At 35.9% G+C, this 16,362-nt stretch overlaps 1 protein-coding gene across 3 annotated transcripts; it reads left to right on the forward strand.

Annotated features, from left to right (window-relative positions):
- Positions 1-1,317: 1,317 nt before the first annotated feature.
- On the forward strand, positions 1,318-13,948 carry LOC105034741 (CDT1-like protein a, chloroplastic). 3 transcript variants are annotated; one of them, XM_010910005.4, is made up of 9 exons: positions 1,318-1,558; positions 2,622-3,015; positions 3,095-3,214; positions 3,289-3,517; positions 7,518-8,198; positions 11,397-11,598; positions 11,694-11,784; positions 12,388-12,465; positions 13,726-13,948. In XM_010910005.4, the coding sequence occupies exons 2-8, from the start codon at positions 2,633-2,635 to the stop codon at positions 12,443-12,445; spliced, it is 1,764 nt and encodes a 587-aa protein (XP_010908307.2). In that variant the 5' UTR covers positions 1,318-1,558; positions 2,622-2,632; the 3' UTR covers positions 12,446-12,465; positions 13,726-13,948. The 3 variants fall into 3 exon arrangements, with proteins under 3 accessions (XP_010908307.2, XP_010908306.2, XP_019702643.2); XM_010910004.4 differs by lacking the exon at positions 13,726-13,948 and having other exon boundaries at positions 12,388-12,759; XM_019847084.3 differs by lacking the exon at positions 13,726-13,948 and having other exon boundaries at positions 2,630-3,015; positions 12,388-12,759.
- Positions 13,949-16,362: the final 2,414 nt, after the last annotated feature.

The following is a 16,362-nucleotide window of genomic DNA, read 5'->3' on the forward strand; positions in this document are numbered from 1 at the left end:
AGGGTGTCACTAAAATAAGGATTAAATGTAACAAGCTATATCTAAATTTTTCCTGTTAGGTCCATAATAATCAAGTAATATTCACTGTTAACCAGATGTTATTTCACTATATTGTAGTCCTTTACTTATATTATTTTTAATTTTTTTAATTTTTAATTAAAACATCTTCCTGTACATCACATCTATTTGTGAGTCAAAATAGATTGTCGAGGGCTAATGTAATTTTTTTAGATAAATAAAATAAATTAGACTAAATAAGCATAAATACATCTATAAAAATCAATAAATAAAATATTGATTCTACATGATTGTCCACATAAAATACCATCTAGTAGCTACATATTGGCTCTCCTTTATATATAATAAATCTAAAAAAATATTGTGCACAACAATAGCCGCGGTCACTAGGAAAATAAAAAGATGGAAAACGATTTTAAGATCAGTCGACCGTGCCCCCAGTAATCCATGGGCAAAAAAAAAACCCCCCTCCTGCTGTCGGCTGCCTTGCCCCACCCCGATGTCTTTGTCGGCCTCACCCACTACAAGAGATCTAGAAGGATTTCAAGTAAAAAAAAAAAAGATTTGTAGGAAGGAAAGTACCTGCGTGGGATTGGAGAGGAGAGCCCAATGTCGGTGAACATTGGGAGGAGAGGGACGATGGAGAATGTCGATTTTTCTTTTTTGAAGATATGTAGGAAAGAAATCATCTGAGAGAGATCGAAAGAGATGGCCAACACCGGTGATCATGGGGAGGAAGATAACGATGGAGATAAGTGGCAGACCACGATGAGGGATTTGAAAAGGTTTCTTTTTTAAAGATATGTGGGAAATAAATTATCTGAAGAGATCGGAAGAGATGGCCAACATCGGTGATCATGGGGAGGAAGATGACGATGGAGATAAGCGGCAGACTGCGGTGAGGGATTTGGAAAGAAGGAAAATGACGATGGAGATAAGCGGTATACTGCGATGAGGGATTTGGAAAGGTTCTAAGCAAAAAAAATTGAGATATGTAAGAAGAAAAGTACCCGTGGAAGAGATAGAGAAGGTTTCAGACGGTTCGAAAATGGTTCAATGGAAAAAAAAATTAGGAGAGTCCTAAGCACGATGATGTTCTCTCGTATCTGTACGTGCACAGTCACTCCCGACTTGTTACACATGGCACGCAGGGATAGTGCGACATGAGCTTTAATATATAGGGTAGATGTGAAGGCTGGTTCATAAGTTGCAAAAACAAAAACAAAATCAGAGAGGGGTGTTATGGTCTTTTCGCCATCATCACCTTTTTCGAACGGCTATTTTTTCCCTCCTCGGTCTCTTTGTTAGTCCACACTCGCAACCCTTCGCAGTCCCAAGCCCTTCGAGGAGAACCCACCCATTTCTGCCGTTAACGCCCGAAATCCCAATAACCTTTCGATCTGGACTTCCCTTCGGTCGGCCCCCCTATTCTCGATCTCCAAAGCCCCGACGCCGTCTTCTACGATCCAGCTTTCTCTCCCATTCGATCTTGGAAACCCCATTCTCTAACCCTAAACCCTAATTCTCTGCAAAAATCCAGGTTTGCTTCCCTGATCTCTGTCATCCTCTTCTATTTGTTTGTATTAGTTTAAATCAGCATTCTTGCTTTAAGATGAACAAGTTATCTATAATCTGAACCTGTTTCTCACTACTTGTTAGCTCTTGTAAGCTCTGTGATGCTGAGGAAGTGTTCATTATTTTTTAAAAAATTTATTACGGAAAGTTTCTAATATCACTTCCGGGGAATTAAGCTTGACACTGGATCTTTGGTTGGATGCTTAATTTCATGGATCAATGTGATTGGAATTCCTGTTGCTTTTCCTTTTCTTTTTTTTTTGGGCATTTCATGTCAATGTTATGAGGCACGTTACATGATTTCACCGCTTGATTTATGGGTGATGCATGGGTGGTAAGCTTCAATTTTTACATGCTTGTTTCTTTTGTGATGCCTAGTCTTTTTGGTTTTTTTAAGCTATTGCCAGACATAGGTCACCGGACTTCTATTGTGAGGTGGATGCAACCCTATAGCCGTGTGTCTTCAGAATTAAGAGAAGTTTAGATCCTTCTGAGAGAAGATCTACATAATTTCTAATATTACAAGTTTAAGAATTTACAGGACTTACTGAAGAAAATTGGAATGAAACGAGGCATGATAGGAAGGAAGAGAGCGATGGATAGTGACAAGGGTGCTGTGTTGTATATCTTTTATGTGATCATCTATATAGATATCTGCATATGGCTCATGCCTATGTTACAAAGAAAAACATATTTATGGTTGTTATCATTAAAAACATAGTTTATGAGTAGAAACATATTTAGTTGTTACAAAGAAAAAGTTATTTGAAAGGAAATGAAAACAAGGAATATGAGCCTGCAGGCTGCTCTACATTTCTTAAACATATGTGTTTTTCATCTACTTGCAATTTGCTCTATCTCTGTGTTCTCTAATTAATCTTTAAAAGTTTAGACTGCTTTATGCACAGAATTTGTGTGGGTGGAATTGCTCCCAGATTTCACTTTCATAACTATCTGGATAATCTTTTCACCGACCTCCCTTCTGATTATTTTGAGCTTAACTTTTAGCAAATGCTTTTGCTTTCAAGTTTCGCAGCTTATGGAGGATGAAAAATGCGAGAAGCAAACTCCTACTCAATTCAGGTGTAAACAGATAATTCCTGGAGTAAGCTCAAATGAGTCAAGTTCTGCAGCTATACAGATTGTGAATACTGACAAGAAGGAAGATCATGTCAGTATCTTTGCGTCTCCAACACCTGAGAAACCTGAGAGGAGTAGCAAGTTAGAAGTCATTACTTCTTTTGTTAGGAAAAATCTTGTTGGGAGTTTCCAGGATGAAGATGTCGTTGGTCAATCAGCCGTCAGTCATGAAAACACTCACTTGATCAGTGATGAAGATTTATCAGTTTCAAATTTCTCTGAACAAAGCAGTCATGTGCTCAGCACATCGCTCAAAGATAAAGCAATTGAACTTCCAGAGAAGTGCGCTGCATAATTTTGCATCCCTTTATTTTATGTTCCATATCACTAAAATCACTTTTTTATTTTCTTTTTCTGGCAGATATAAGCCTTTGGTCAACCTTTTTAATCGAATGGAGAGTTCTATAAGGTTGCTTCACCTACGGAAGAAACTACCAACTTTCCAGAACATTCGGACTCAGGTGGAAGTATTAACAAAAAGGTATATACACCTAGCATGATGCTATAATTATTAAGGGAAAAAGTTTCAACCTTGAAATTGTTCTTGTTTTCCAGGAAATTCTTATGCAGCCATCTTGCACAAATGAAATATGTGTTTTCTGAAGCCATTCAGATAGAGAAGATACTAATGCATGATGAGAAAAGTTTATGCATGAATCCAGATCTGAAGATTTCTCTGTTATTGGATGTTGTAGAATGTACACATCCTGAACAGTCCATGTCGATGGCTTTATGCCAAGCTTTTCATGAAAGACTGGTAGATTTCTTCAATAAACATACTGAGGTACCACCTTTCTGTTCTTGCTTCCAAGTATTTCCTTTTTCCTTGGAATGAAAATATTGAATTTGATACTTATTTCCACATGGTGTGTAAAATATATGATTTCATTCTCAACTATGAACCATGGCCTGAACTTTGCCAATTGTCGTGTAAAGGTGGATCTACCTTGCTTTTTCTTTTTTTTTTTTCCTGATGAAAATGGAAATATTGGACTATATAATTGGATTGTTTTGGTGATGTATAATGAAAGATAATCACTAAAATTAGAGCAATGGCAATTTTTTTTCTGGATCTTATTTAATTGAAAGAAGAATGGCCTAACTGTATAGCAGATAAGATATGGTGGATACTTTTGCTAGCATCAAAGTCTTACAAGGGAGTGGTGCCATTTCCTATAGCAAGAAACATTGCCAAGGTATGAGTCCAGAAATGAAAAGAAGAAATCAAATCTTAGAGTACCATATATGTGGGAAATAATGTCCATACTTCATAGTTAGAAATTGATGTGCTTTAAGATTATAAAAATGTTAAGTCAATTTTATCTTGTAATTTGAAAGCAAACTTCTCTTTTTTTAATCGAGACTAAACTGAAAATGAACCCTGCGAGCTCTTACCAATGATTCTTATGTAATTTTAACAGGATTTTTTTTTTCTTTTTCCTTTCCCCATAGATTTTTTCCCTCAAATATCTACTGCTCATTGGGAGAGTTGTTGTGCTACTGTTTAGTTTGTAAAATTGTGATGTTGTAGCATGTTTACAGATTTTTATTGAGTAGACTTTCTGTAGACACTAGTTAATTGTTGATGTTAAGGTGCCATATATGCATGTTGCTGTTAGTTGATCAGACTATACTGAAACAAAAATTAATTTTGAACGAGAACTATGGCAAAGGATAATTTAGATTAACAATTTTAATTAGATGATTCATGTTTCTAATTCTCTTTTGTAATAATCAAGACAGTAGATCATCTATTAATTACTATAGTTTATTGTAGTTTGATCTTCAAACTCGATAGAAACCTACTGCTCCAAGTTAATGTGAATTTGTTATCACCAAAGTGAAGTAGAATGATAATTTCCCTTCTAATTAGTTGAACTTGTTAATAATTATGTTATAGTTTATTTGATGTGCTTGCTACTTTGTTATCACATGTGGAAGTGGGTGGTCATTTGATGTTTAGTGAGGGTGGTAATCGTCTCTAAGTATAGCTATATGATTATTTCTTACAGTGACATCGTACTAACGTTAGAGCTTTTCTAATTTGTAAAATATGGGATAATCTTGTGTCTGTTTGCAACCTCCATCAAATATTTTATCAGACTACCAGATAATCTGGTGTCCTATTATTGGCTTTGACAACCTTCTCACTGATGTTAGTGAAAATACAACCAAGAGTAGTTTATTGGACTCTGGTGAAACCATAAAAACTTGCTTGCCTCGATGGTTTTCCACTTGCATTTTTTGATGATTGAATCAATGTTGAAATCAGGAGAATCAAATTTTTTGATATCTTTGGTAGATTATGTTTGAATACATTATTTTTCTTGATTTGGGATATCTACATCATCATTTAGAACAGGTTGAAATGTGTATGGTTATCCTTGGAGATTGAAGGGCTTCTGGACATATTAGGGTTTGATTGTTGGTTAAAACAATTGGACAACTCCTCAGTAGCTTAATTGATCTAGATTGATCCTATAGTCAACAATCAAGGGACTCCCTTTTTTAGTGGCATACTCATGATGCTCTAAGTTGCCATTACTTATAAGGTTTAAGAACTTGAATCTAAGCATAGTTGAACATAGATTAGGATGTTTTCATTTGTTTTGTAAATACAAAGGTGTCAGAAATATTAATAAAAGGATGATATAAAATAAATAAAGCAGCATTACATTTGTGGAGCCATTCTTTTGTTGTAGTAGCACTTGCCTACATCATTGCTATTGAATATGCTTTACATTGGCAACATATGTGATTGTAATGGAGAATATTGGAAGCACAGATACTTCAAATCACATGTCTGCCCATATCGTATCTGTATCAGATACTAATACTGGTCAGATACTTCTTAGATGCGTGTCTTGATACTTTTCAAAATTTAAAGAGCACTTTGGATACTTTCAGGATACACTCAAACACTTATGCCATACCTCAAAAAATGAGGAGGAACAATTTTATAGTGTTTTGGTGTTAATATTAAAATATAGAATATGGATTGTGGTCAGTGGAATAATTACCACTTATGAGCTCATAAAAGTTAATGCTATCATATAAGATTTGGATTATGCTATTTTTATGACCTACTATGCTTTATTGGTGCTTTTTTGATGTACAAACTCATGTATCTGTGTATGTACATTTGCATCTATATATGCCAGATAGATACGTGCATACACGTACATGCATGCATGCTCACATATTTTTGTGTATATACATCTATATAATATATACCTCTTGGTGTATCTTCTGCCATATTGTATCCTACTTTTTTAAGATTTGCCATATCGATTATCCATAGTGCAAAATCTGTATCCCATATCTGTTTCCATGCTTCATGGTTGAGAATTGAGCCTCACAATTATGTGTAGAAACACAGAATTATAGATAGATGTGGGAGCAAGGATTAAGTGTTACCATCATATATTAGATCTTGTTTCATTTTATATGTTTTTGATTAATGCGCATGCAAAATTTGTTCAAAACAGGTGAAATCCGGTCATCTTAACATGTTATCCTGTTCTGATTAGTAGGCTATAGAACCCGCATATTTTGTGTGCGGTGTTTAGTTTTGGCCAAATTTCAGCTTAAACGTTGTTTAATATAAATATATATTTGCTTTAGCTTCTAATCTTGTTATGGCCAACTTAAGCATTCTGTAACTTCTGATAGTGGATATCAAGCATGTTAATGCAAGTTTTAATCATGTATAGCCCATTATAATGCATGCATCCTCATTTTTAAGGAAGCAATTATGTGGGCCAGATTAATGTGGTGTATCTTAACTTAAAAGAAATAGGAAAGAGCACCTTTCATATGCACATATGACAGATGCAAAAGAAGGTTGAGTGTAAAGTACCTTAAAAGCGCAGTACGTGAGCACATTCTATGCTATATTTTGTCCTAAGCTACATCAATTCATTGAGAAATTCAGATCTTGAAGTCTAATAGTCAGAGGTAGTTGCACTACAAACATTTTTTTGGCAATTGCATGCTAATTTATACGTCTCTGAGTGTGTGCCTGCACACACAGACGCACACATGTAGAGGTAGACGCGGCTCCAGTTGAGTAAATTAGAAGCTAGATCCAGTTAGATGAAATCAAGAAAGCCGGGGGTTGGGGGGGTGTGTTTAATGTGATTTACTTAAACTGCTTACAAACTAAAAATCATGTATTTTCGAGTTCCCCTGCCTATCAAGTGGTGATAAATTGTTCCAGCAAATATAGGCATGAACATGCATACAAGCCTTGTTACATTATATTTTTTTTCACAGAAATGGTTGTTGCATGAAGCAAACTCAGTGTGACTTCCAATGAATAAAATACTAAAATGAGCAAATAAATTGGTATCAAGTCATAATTGGATGGATGTACAAGAGGACATTGTGGGATGTACTACTTCTCTGCTCAAATTTGGTTTTTAGTCAAGCTAACTGTGAAGCCTTCTCTTCTAGGATTCATGAAATTGATCTTCTTCTGCCAAAAGCTGAAAAATTTTATACTAAAAGTTGTGTATAGGATAATGAATTCCAAATGTAAAACAGTATTCTGCAGCAGTGTCATCTGGGGTGTGTGATTGGATTTTTTTCTGTGTGATTTCCATGAGTAAATTCGAATTCATTGTTTCCAGTATTTTGCATTCTGAAATGGGTAATGTGATTGTGGCTTTTTATTTACCATGCACATAATTGATAAGGCTGCAAAATCAGCCTCTGCATTTTCTACTAACGTGCGATATCCCTAGAAAGTTCTTATTATATATTTTTGATTCTGGTGAGAACAGGATACTGACATCCCAGAAGCCATGCTACCAGAGCCATTCAATCTTACAAACCCCAGTTTACTTCTTAAAAGGTTGCCTGATGAATCATCCAGTGAATTACCACGAACAACTTTTGTTGACCTTGAGTCATTATCAAGTGCTTCTCATTTTCCTTCATCTTTTCAACGGCAGTTTTCCCAGAAAGTTATTATGCCAGAAACACAAACAAGTCAACTACTTTCTGCCACAGCATCAATGGAATCTATGATCAGTGACGATAAAGCGAAGGGAAACAGGGAGAGTCCTCAGAAACAAGATAGATCTTCTTCTGTTTTAACTCACAAGGCTTCTGTGGAAGTGATCTCAACTCCAAATCGCTATCTGGTTTCTCATCATTCTGAGAGCACTCCTGCAAAAGGTAACTCAAGCTTACATGATGTGATGACAGACACTCCAGCACAGCAGACGCCTAAAAGACCAATGCCCACTCCACATGACAAGATGGTTATTGAGAATGAAAACACAGCTGCTGAATTTAGGTTAACCAGTTCAGCTCGCAGGTCATTGATCTACTCACCTTCAAAAACTGAAGGAAGTATGATAGCTCCAGTTGTCTTTATGGCTGAAAGGAACAAAGCCATCCAATATTCTTCCCATCAAGCTGGAAGAGAAATTAGTGGATCTCTCGTCAACCCATGTGTGGTATGTATTTTTAAGCCAATTACTTATATATTTCAGTGCACAAGATTGAATTGCAAATGACCTCCTGTGGTACATGATGAAAGTATGGCCAGTGGTTGTGATGATGCTTTTTGTTTCTGCTGTAAAATTTTGTGAGATCAAAGATGATTTGATTTCCTTGAGTTCTCTTGTAATTTTGACATAATTATGTTACTAATTTCAACTAATTGCTCAATATCCTAATAATTGGTATTTATTTAACTTTAAAACTTGTCATGTAGCTTATAAATTTCAGTAAGAAGCTGGAAACTTCATGTGTAGAAGAATAAAGTAAAAGAAAATATAAGAAGTATAAACTATAGATACCTATTTTCTTGTATCAAATTTTCTCTGAACTGCTTCCAGCTGGAAGCTTTATCAGTCAGGAATTTGCACTATGCCTCTCGTAATGTTTGATTTTTGCAACATATGTCCCTTATAAAGACTTAATAATGTAGATTCTATTGTTAAACTGTCACTGATTTCTGTAATTGCAAGAAGCTTTTCTTGATTGACCTTTTCTTCCACCTCTGTTTCTCTTATATTTAATTGAAATGAAGTCTTCTAATTTTGGTGCATTCAAAAGTCATCCAAAACTGTGGCAGATGGCATACCATTATGGCTAATAACAGCAAGATGTCAGATCAAGTGTGCGACGGGTAGTGTTTAAAAGGATTGGGAAGTATACATGGGTTGGATTCGGTGTTTTGATTCAGATTTTGGCATCTTATATTCAGTGATCAGATGACTATTTTTCATTCAACTAAAATTCTGCTTTTACCTATTTTGCTTACTATTTTGTACTTTTTTCATGAACTTGTTTCAGCATCATTTCAGTCAGTTTAAGCTTATAAATCTCTAACTGGAATCTTGTCACCGGAAGGATTCTTTTGTTATTTCTATCTCATGAGACATTGAAGTAGTGTTCCATATGGTCAGAGAAAGTATATAAAAGTTTAGGTATTGCATATCATGCCCACACGGGTCAATGGTAGAATAGGCAATTTCTGTAGCATTTTGCAGATAATTAGCACACATGGGCATGGCATCTGTGATTGAATGTTGAAAGTATTTATCAATACCATTTTGACACTTGACATGGGACCGCAGGATTTATAAACAAACCTATCACTGAAGTTTAACAGACATGCATAGATAAATTAATAAACCATTTTGTTTTTTTTATAGACAAGACTATATTGATTAGCTTTGTATCATAATAGACATCTTATTCCTCTCTTCAGAAGTTCAGATACATATTGATTTTTATAAATAAATTGCATGATGAATTTTCAGACATGAACTTCTATATCTGATAACATCATTAAAAGGATATAAACATATATTTGCTTTTCCAGATCAAATTCACAAGTTCTTTGAGAGAAATTTGGCCAGATTCAGAATTTGCAAAAATGCCAAAATTTGCCAAAAGTTTGGAAATAACCTGGGTGAGTAAAAAATAGAAAAATAACAAATAATGAATGTAACATTATTGGAATAGTATGTATTATATGCATGAAGAAGAGCTTCTGATAGGCAACAACAATAAATAATAGCAGAAAAGAAATATCATTTAATAAGTCATGAATAAACCCTTGAGTAATTTGTAGACGACTAATTCTTAGTTGCTTTTTATTTATGGATAATAGTTCAGATAATCATTTGGCTGAGAAAAAATTGAAAGAGAATCAAGAGTTTTTACAATAAATTGGAGGATATTATTTCCATGCTCCAGACAGCAATTAATAAGAAGTAAATTCTATTAAATGTACAATTGAAGAAGTTGGCAGATGGGCAATGTCTCTTTTATTGATCTGTAACTTTACATATGACTTTGTCTAATGCTTTAATGGGAAAAGCATTATTGACTTGTTTAGTTTGATAAATACTTATTCATAATATCATAAAATATGCAGGTTCATGCTATTTTGGTGAGGCACCAGGGTTTTAGACTAGGTTTTGAAACTTTATTACCTTTATATGCATGCAGTAGTTTCATTTGTCTTAATCTTTTATCAAGTGGGCTCTCATATATAACTAGAACCTGTTTTCTGGTTGCTACCTTTATTTATGGCATGAATCATGTTCTTAAATTCAAATTATGGTTCATTATGATTATTTGATGACTAAAAAAATCACGTCTTCAAGAATTTTAGGTGGCTGTAGTTTTTTTTGGGTTACTTTTAACTCTTAATGATGCTATATTTTTCTAACCATTACTAAAATGTGAGTAAGTGCGTAACATTTGGCACAAATTTTGATAATAGGTTCATTGTTACTGAATATTTGATAAAAAGATTTTTTATTTTTGTTACATAAACTGAATTTCATATATTTAGGATCTGTGATAAGATTATCTTTTCCATAGGAACATGTGCTAATAAAGGGCTCTTGTTTCTCAGTTCCTTCTCTTTCCTTGTTAGCTCTCTTGCATTTTAATTTTGAATATTCAATTTCTGCCAAAGGCACTTTGAAAGCATCAAGTCCCAGTACTTGTTATTTTGTAATTACTAGAAAGTATTATTTAGGTTCTTTGGTCCTGCATATGTATGCAAAATCTATCTAGTGCATAACCAATGTAATAAACACTCCCGCACAGGTTCTCACACTAGGCATCGGAAAGTGTCCTGGTGGGTGGAAGAGGGGTTGTGTTAAATGGCATAGGTTCGACTGCAGCATATACAAATTTTCTATTTGAGCACCTATGCCAATGCATTTAGTCCCATGTCAATTATGCATTAGTAGATCTTGGGTACTTATACAAGGATAAGGATAAGGAACCTAAATAATACTTTCTAATTAGCTTTTTTGGATTAGATGTTGGGTTATTATAAATGGTATTAAAGCCGACCTAGTTTGTGGCCCATACGGATTAGGGGATACTGCAATACAAGCCTTTTCGGGACTATGGGCTGATTGTGGTGTTTATGATTGGATTTAGATCCTTGGCCTAGCAAAGATGGCAGAGCTTAAATGGGGGGGGGGGGAGTGTGTGAGGACTCGTATGGGTGTGCATTTAGTCCCGCATTGGTTATGCACTAGATAGATATTGGGTACATATATAAAGCTAATGAATCTAAATAATATCTTCTCATTGGACTTTTTAGATGAGGTCCTCAATCGTTACAAATGTAGTTTTTCATCTTTGACATAATGAACTAATTCTCTATATATCCACAGGTACATGATGTTGTACCTGGCACTATTGAGGATCATGAGGTGGATCAAATGGGACGAAGGAAGCGTCAAGAAACGCTAGCTTGTTTGCCTGATATATTTGACACGATCTGTATCATTTCTCGATCCACTGACTGTTCTTTAATCACGAAACAGGAGCTTGTGCACAAGATACTCTCTAATAATTTAGAGATTGAGGAGACAAGTAAATTTACTCGCAATTCATCTACAACAAATTATTGTATTTATATTAAGATTTTTTTTCCTGTGTGGTGATAATTTTCCATTTTGATGTGGCAGGAGAAGTGGAAGAGCAGTTGGAATTATTAGAAGAGTTGGTTCCAGATTGGATTTGTAAGAAGGCTGTCTCTAGTGGGGATTTACTTTATTGGCAAGTATCCATAACTTCAGTAGAGCAAGAACTTTATTTCCTAGGATCCAGTTATTGTATTCCTAAGCCATCTAAACTCCAGTTCTGTCAATTTATATATGACTAGAAATACTTTCTTGCTGCATAATTCAGTACCTGAATTTTTCTCAGCATGATGGTATAAATGGACATAGAGAACTTGACAAATGTTCTGTAAAGAGCAATGGAAAGAACAGTGCCTCCGGAACAATGTTTTCACTGATGGCGCTGAAACATGTTTTAATTCTCAAGTTTGTTATCTTATGGTCTTTCATAGTTTGTAGAGGTTCTGCTCATTACAAAGCCCAAGTTGCTTTGTGCCATTGACTTGCACAGTGGTTATCAATTTCATTATGAGAACTTACTAGAAGTACATTGTCAGCCAATTCTTTTTCCATACCCAGCTAGTTCTACTCCATTGTTTTAGCAGTTTTAACAATGATAGTACAAACTAGATCAATATGATTGGAACCATTCTTGTTTACATTGTCTCTGCTAAATATTCTTCCACAGAAGTTATTCGCTTAATGGAAACCTATTTTCTGTTCACTGTGGTTGAAACCATCTTTTGGTGTCTTTTTGCAGTATTAAACAAACATCTGATCCAAAATCAGTCCGTGCAAGGCTAATTGAAGCTGTGTGAGATTATTTGACACAGACATGGTATTTAGCTTTATACGGTGATTCATCAAACCATCAGATATTGACGGAAAGACTTCTGTTTGTATTAATTTTTCCACTGTTAATCTGCTGAATTATTAGTATGTCATTCATACTTCCAAGCTCTTTCTGAATGAGCATTTTTTTTAGTGGATGATAGTTTAAATCTTAAGTGGTAATGAGTAAATGAAGAAAAGACATGTCTTTTCTCTGTGGTTTATACCATTATGGAAGTTGTAATCTGATGCCAATTTTATGTTCTTTTTGATGCTTGCTGATTTAGATCATTGTGGAAGTAGTTGATATGGTTGTGGCTTGTCTTGGACTGATGTTATGCATGAGCTATGGAACATAATCAATTGTTTAGTTCAAGGTTCATTAAAACTAACGAACATTGTCTGTTATTTTGAGGACAGGAACATAGACTTATGGTGTCTTGAAAAATTAACATGTTATCCAATCTAGCATGAGCATTGACTTAATAATTCTGTAAACCATTTTTGACCCAAGTTAGTCATAAGATACTTGTTTATTATTGGGTAATATCTTCTATTATATTGCAAACACCCTGCCACCTAGCAAGAACTCATGCGTCCACTCTCGTCTGCTAAATAACTTATTGTTCAGTTCATGTCAGTAAAAAGATATATAATACCACATAAGTGGGAGTGCAGTTTTCAAACTCAACTTATCAGAGAGGGAAAACTAAGACGAACAACCAAGAGAAGAAAAAGGAAAATAAAGGAAAAGAGCAAGGAAAGCAGCTTAGCTGCTTAATCACTTGCACAACTGAGATATATGGGGAGCCTAACATGGAGGTTGGCTCCTGTAGAATGTGTAATCTGTCGAATTTTTTTCCTTTTATCGATGTCTTCAAAATCTACATCAGGGCATCATTAGTTTTAATCAAATTCTCTAGAGAACATTGAAGAAGATAGGTGAAACTTTTTATTGACTTTTCATGAACTTCTATATGGGTATGACATCAACTGCATGAGTACAAAGATTTATGTTATTCAAATATGAATATCATAGTCAAGTTTATGGGTGGTAACGGTTGGAATTTTTGGGTTCGATCCTGCCTTAACCACATTAAATAACAGAAAATTTCTCGTATCTGGTTTTTCTAATGTTATCCCTGTACCTGATGGTGGATTAATTTGATATCGGTAGTCAGATTGTGTTTGCGTGATTTTATGCTGTTTTCAGGTATACCTGATGGTGTTTTTATGAACCTAATGAAGTTATAGTTATATCTTTCAGAATAATCAGAATATTTCGACAATCTTTAGTTGCCGGTTTGGTGTTCTAGCAACGATGGAACGAACTCTTTTGTTCCCTTAGGTCTGCCGGCCGGCACATGGCCAGCTCAACCAGCCATCCTTCCAATCTTGAAGAAAGAATATTCCTTGAATTCAGAGCATGTATAAGCAGAGCCAGGGAGTAAACAAAGTTTGTTATATTATTGGCAATGTAAGGGTATATGGAACTTTGGACTATACTAAAAGGTTGATTGGTTCGTGATTGGAATTGGAATCGCAATTGTCATATCCTTCGAAATATTTGGTTCATGAGCAAAATCGAAATTGAAATCGGAATAGAGATTTGACTTCTTAGGAGAGTCGGGATTGAGTTTTAGGGGAATTGGGTATCTGTTTTGGAATCGGAATCTCAATCAAACGATTGAAATGAGAGTCATCCAGACCTCAAATCCCTTTAACAAAATACCTTCTAAGTTTATTGCATAGCGGATAAACTTTAGGTAGCACTTTAGGTGCTTCAAGTCCAAGAGGTGGATTTGTGTTGGGTGGCGCTTCAAGTCTAAGAGGTGGATTTGTGTTGGGTGAAGACATAAAGAAGGCTAAAATTTGGTTAGGTTGGGTCAAGTTTCTACAAAGCTTGGAGCTGGGCTGAAAAAAATATTTGGGCCCAACCTCAAATTTTTTTTTTTCCAAAATTTTGGGCAAGATCTATCCAAACCCTAACACTTTCTTGGCTTGAAACCTGATTGGGCTCGTTTGGATTTAGGCCAAAGGTTCTTTAATGCAAAATCAGATAGAGATAAAGAGAGAGCATGGGAGAGAACGAGAGAGGAGAGATTGGGAGGGAGAGAGGAGATCACGAGGATTATGAGGGAAAATGAGCAAATAGATATTGAGGGAGAGAGCACATCAAGAGAGAGATTAGGAAGGACAACAAGTGGATAGGCATTGAGAGGGAGAGAGAGGAGGTCAAAAGAGATTGGGAGGAGAGGGAGAGAGTGGAGAGAGATTGCGAGAGTTTGAGAGAGAGATTGAGAGGGAGAGAGTTCCAGAGAAGATAGAGGGGGGAGAGAGAGCGAAAAGCAGCGAGGGGGGCGGGGGAGAGTGAAGAGAGGAGGAAAGAGAGAGAGAGAGGAGAAAATGGATGAGTGGGCATATCATTGAAAAGATTCCATCTTTTGACACGAATGAGAGAGTGGCTGTTTTTCTCAGGATGAGATTTTTTTTCTGTAAGGTTGCTTGAGATCGCTTCTGACGCGCATAATGCTTAGGGATAGGGGCATAGAGCTTCCGACTTCTTGCCTGGTCTGCTGGTGGAGGATGAGTCGATAAAGCATGCCCTCCTATGTTGTCCAAAGATGAGGTTGATTTAGAGAAGGACAAGTGGTTAGCTTTGAGAGACGAGCAGTGGCTCTTGGCTGGATCTCTTTTTAGATGCGATTCGTTGGAGTACGGTTGAGGAGTCGATCTGTACCTAGGGGGCAGGATGGTGTATGTCGCTTATTAGATCTAGCTCTCCATGCACAGTCTGTTCTTCAAAGCTGAGGTGGTGCTTGTACATCGGATGCTGGAGAGAGCCATGTGCTTAGCTATGGAGTACAGCTATTTCGATGCTGCCGACCTATTCCTTGATGCCTTAAATTTTTAAGACTCTTATGCTGCTCCTTTAGTGATCCGGAGGGTTATTTTCATATCTTGGGAACCTCCTCCTTCGGGGTTTGTCAAGGTTAATTTTGATGATAGCATCAGGGATAGCAGGGTTGTGTTGGCTTTGTCATCCGGGGTCCAAACATCAGGTTGTTGGCGGTGGGGAGCTCATATCTCTTTGAGCTTTTCATCCCGGGAGCTGAGCTTCGTACCGTCTGAATGATTATTCTCTATGTCAGACAGGAGCTGCAGATGGAGAGGATTTTTATAGAAGGAGATTCTGCCACTATCATTGGTTGAATTCAAAATGACACAAAGTAGCTAGAGGCCCATCCGCTCCTTCATGACATCTGGACTTTCCTTCGTAGTTCCGTCTGTTGTCTGTTTGGCATATCTTTCGAGAGACGAACAACACCACAGACTGGATCACATCTTACGTTGCTGAGCATATCGAAGACTGGACTTGGCGATAGGGTCACACTTGTTCACGAGCCTTGTAGAACCTTTTATTTTCTGACTTTATGGAGTATTTGCATACTAGAATAGTGTGAGTGCCCACTTGTATCAAAAAAAAAAAAAACTTATCATTTTTTATATTAAATTCCAATTTAAGTATCCAAGATAAACCTATTTTAATTCCAAACCCCGTAAAACTGAATTCAGTGAGTAGAATATACTTTGAATATTTATGAGAACAGTTTCTATTCTTTTATGGACATAGTGTATTTATGTTTTGATTAGAGGAAAGAATGTTTTAATTCTCAATTCATCTATGATTTTCAGATCCTTATATAACTCAGCTGCAAATCTCTGTATTTTTTGTACTATTTTGTCCATGTCTATTTGCGTATAATTTATACTATTTTCACTCTTATTTCTTAAATGAGTCTGAACCTTTTCTGTGAATAGTGGTATGGCTAGAATCGAAGTCACGTAATGAGCTTCAATTTGGCTATTCAGCTTAGTATTGCTTTTAGTGAGGAACCTAATA

This window comes from Elaeis guineensis, chromosome 4 (assembly GCF_000442705.2).
Source record: "Elaeis guineensis isolate ETL-2024a chromosome 4, EG11, whole genome shotgun sequence".
NCBI classification, from domain to species: domain Eukaryota; kingdom Viridiplantae; phylum Streptophyta; class Magnoliopsida; order Arecales; family Arecaceae; genus Elaeis; species Elaeis guineensis.

Excerpts from the sequence above, each read along its gene's own strand:
- LOC105034741 (XM_010910005.4), top strand. The coding sequence starts at position 2,633 with ATGGAGGATGAAAAATGCGAGAAGCAAACTCCTACTCAATTCAGGTGT. Across the intron at positions 3,215-3,288 it reads GTGGAAGTATTAACAAAAAG|GAAATTCTTATGCAGCCATC; the intron begins GTATATACACCT and ends CTTGTTTTCCAG. Across the intron at positions 11,599-11,693 it reads TTTAGAGATTGAGGAGACAA|GAGAAGTGGAAGAGCAGTTG; the intron begins GTAAATTTACTC and ends TTGATGTGGCAG.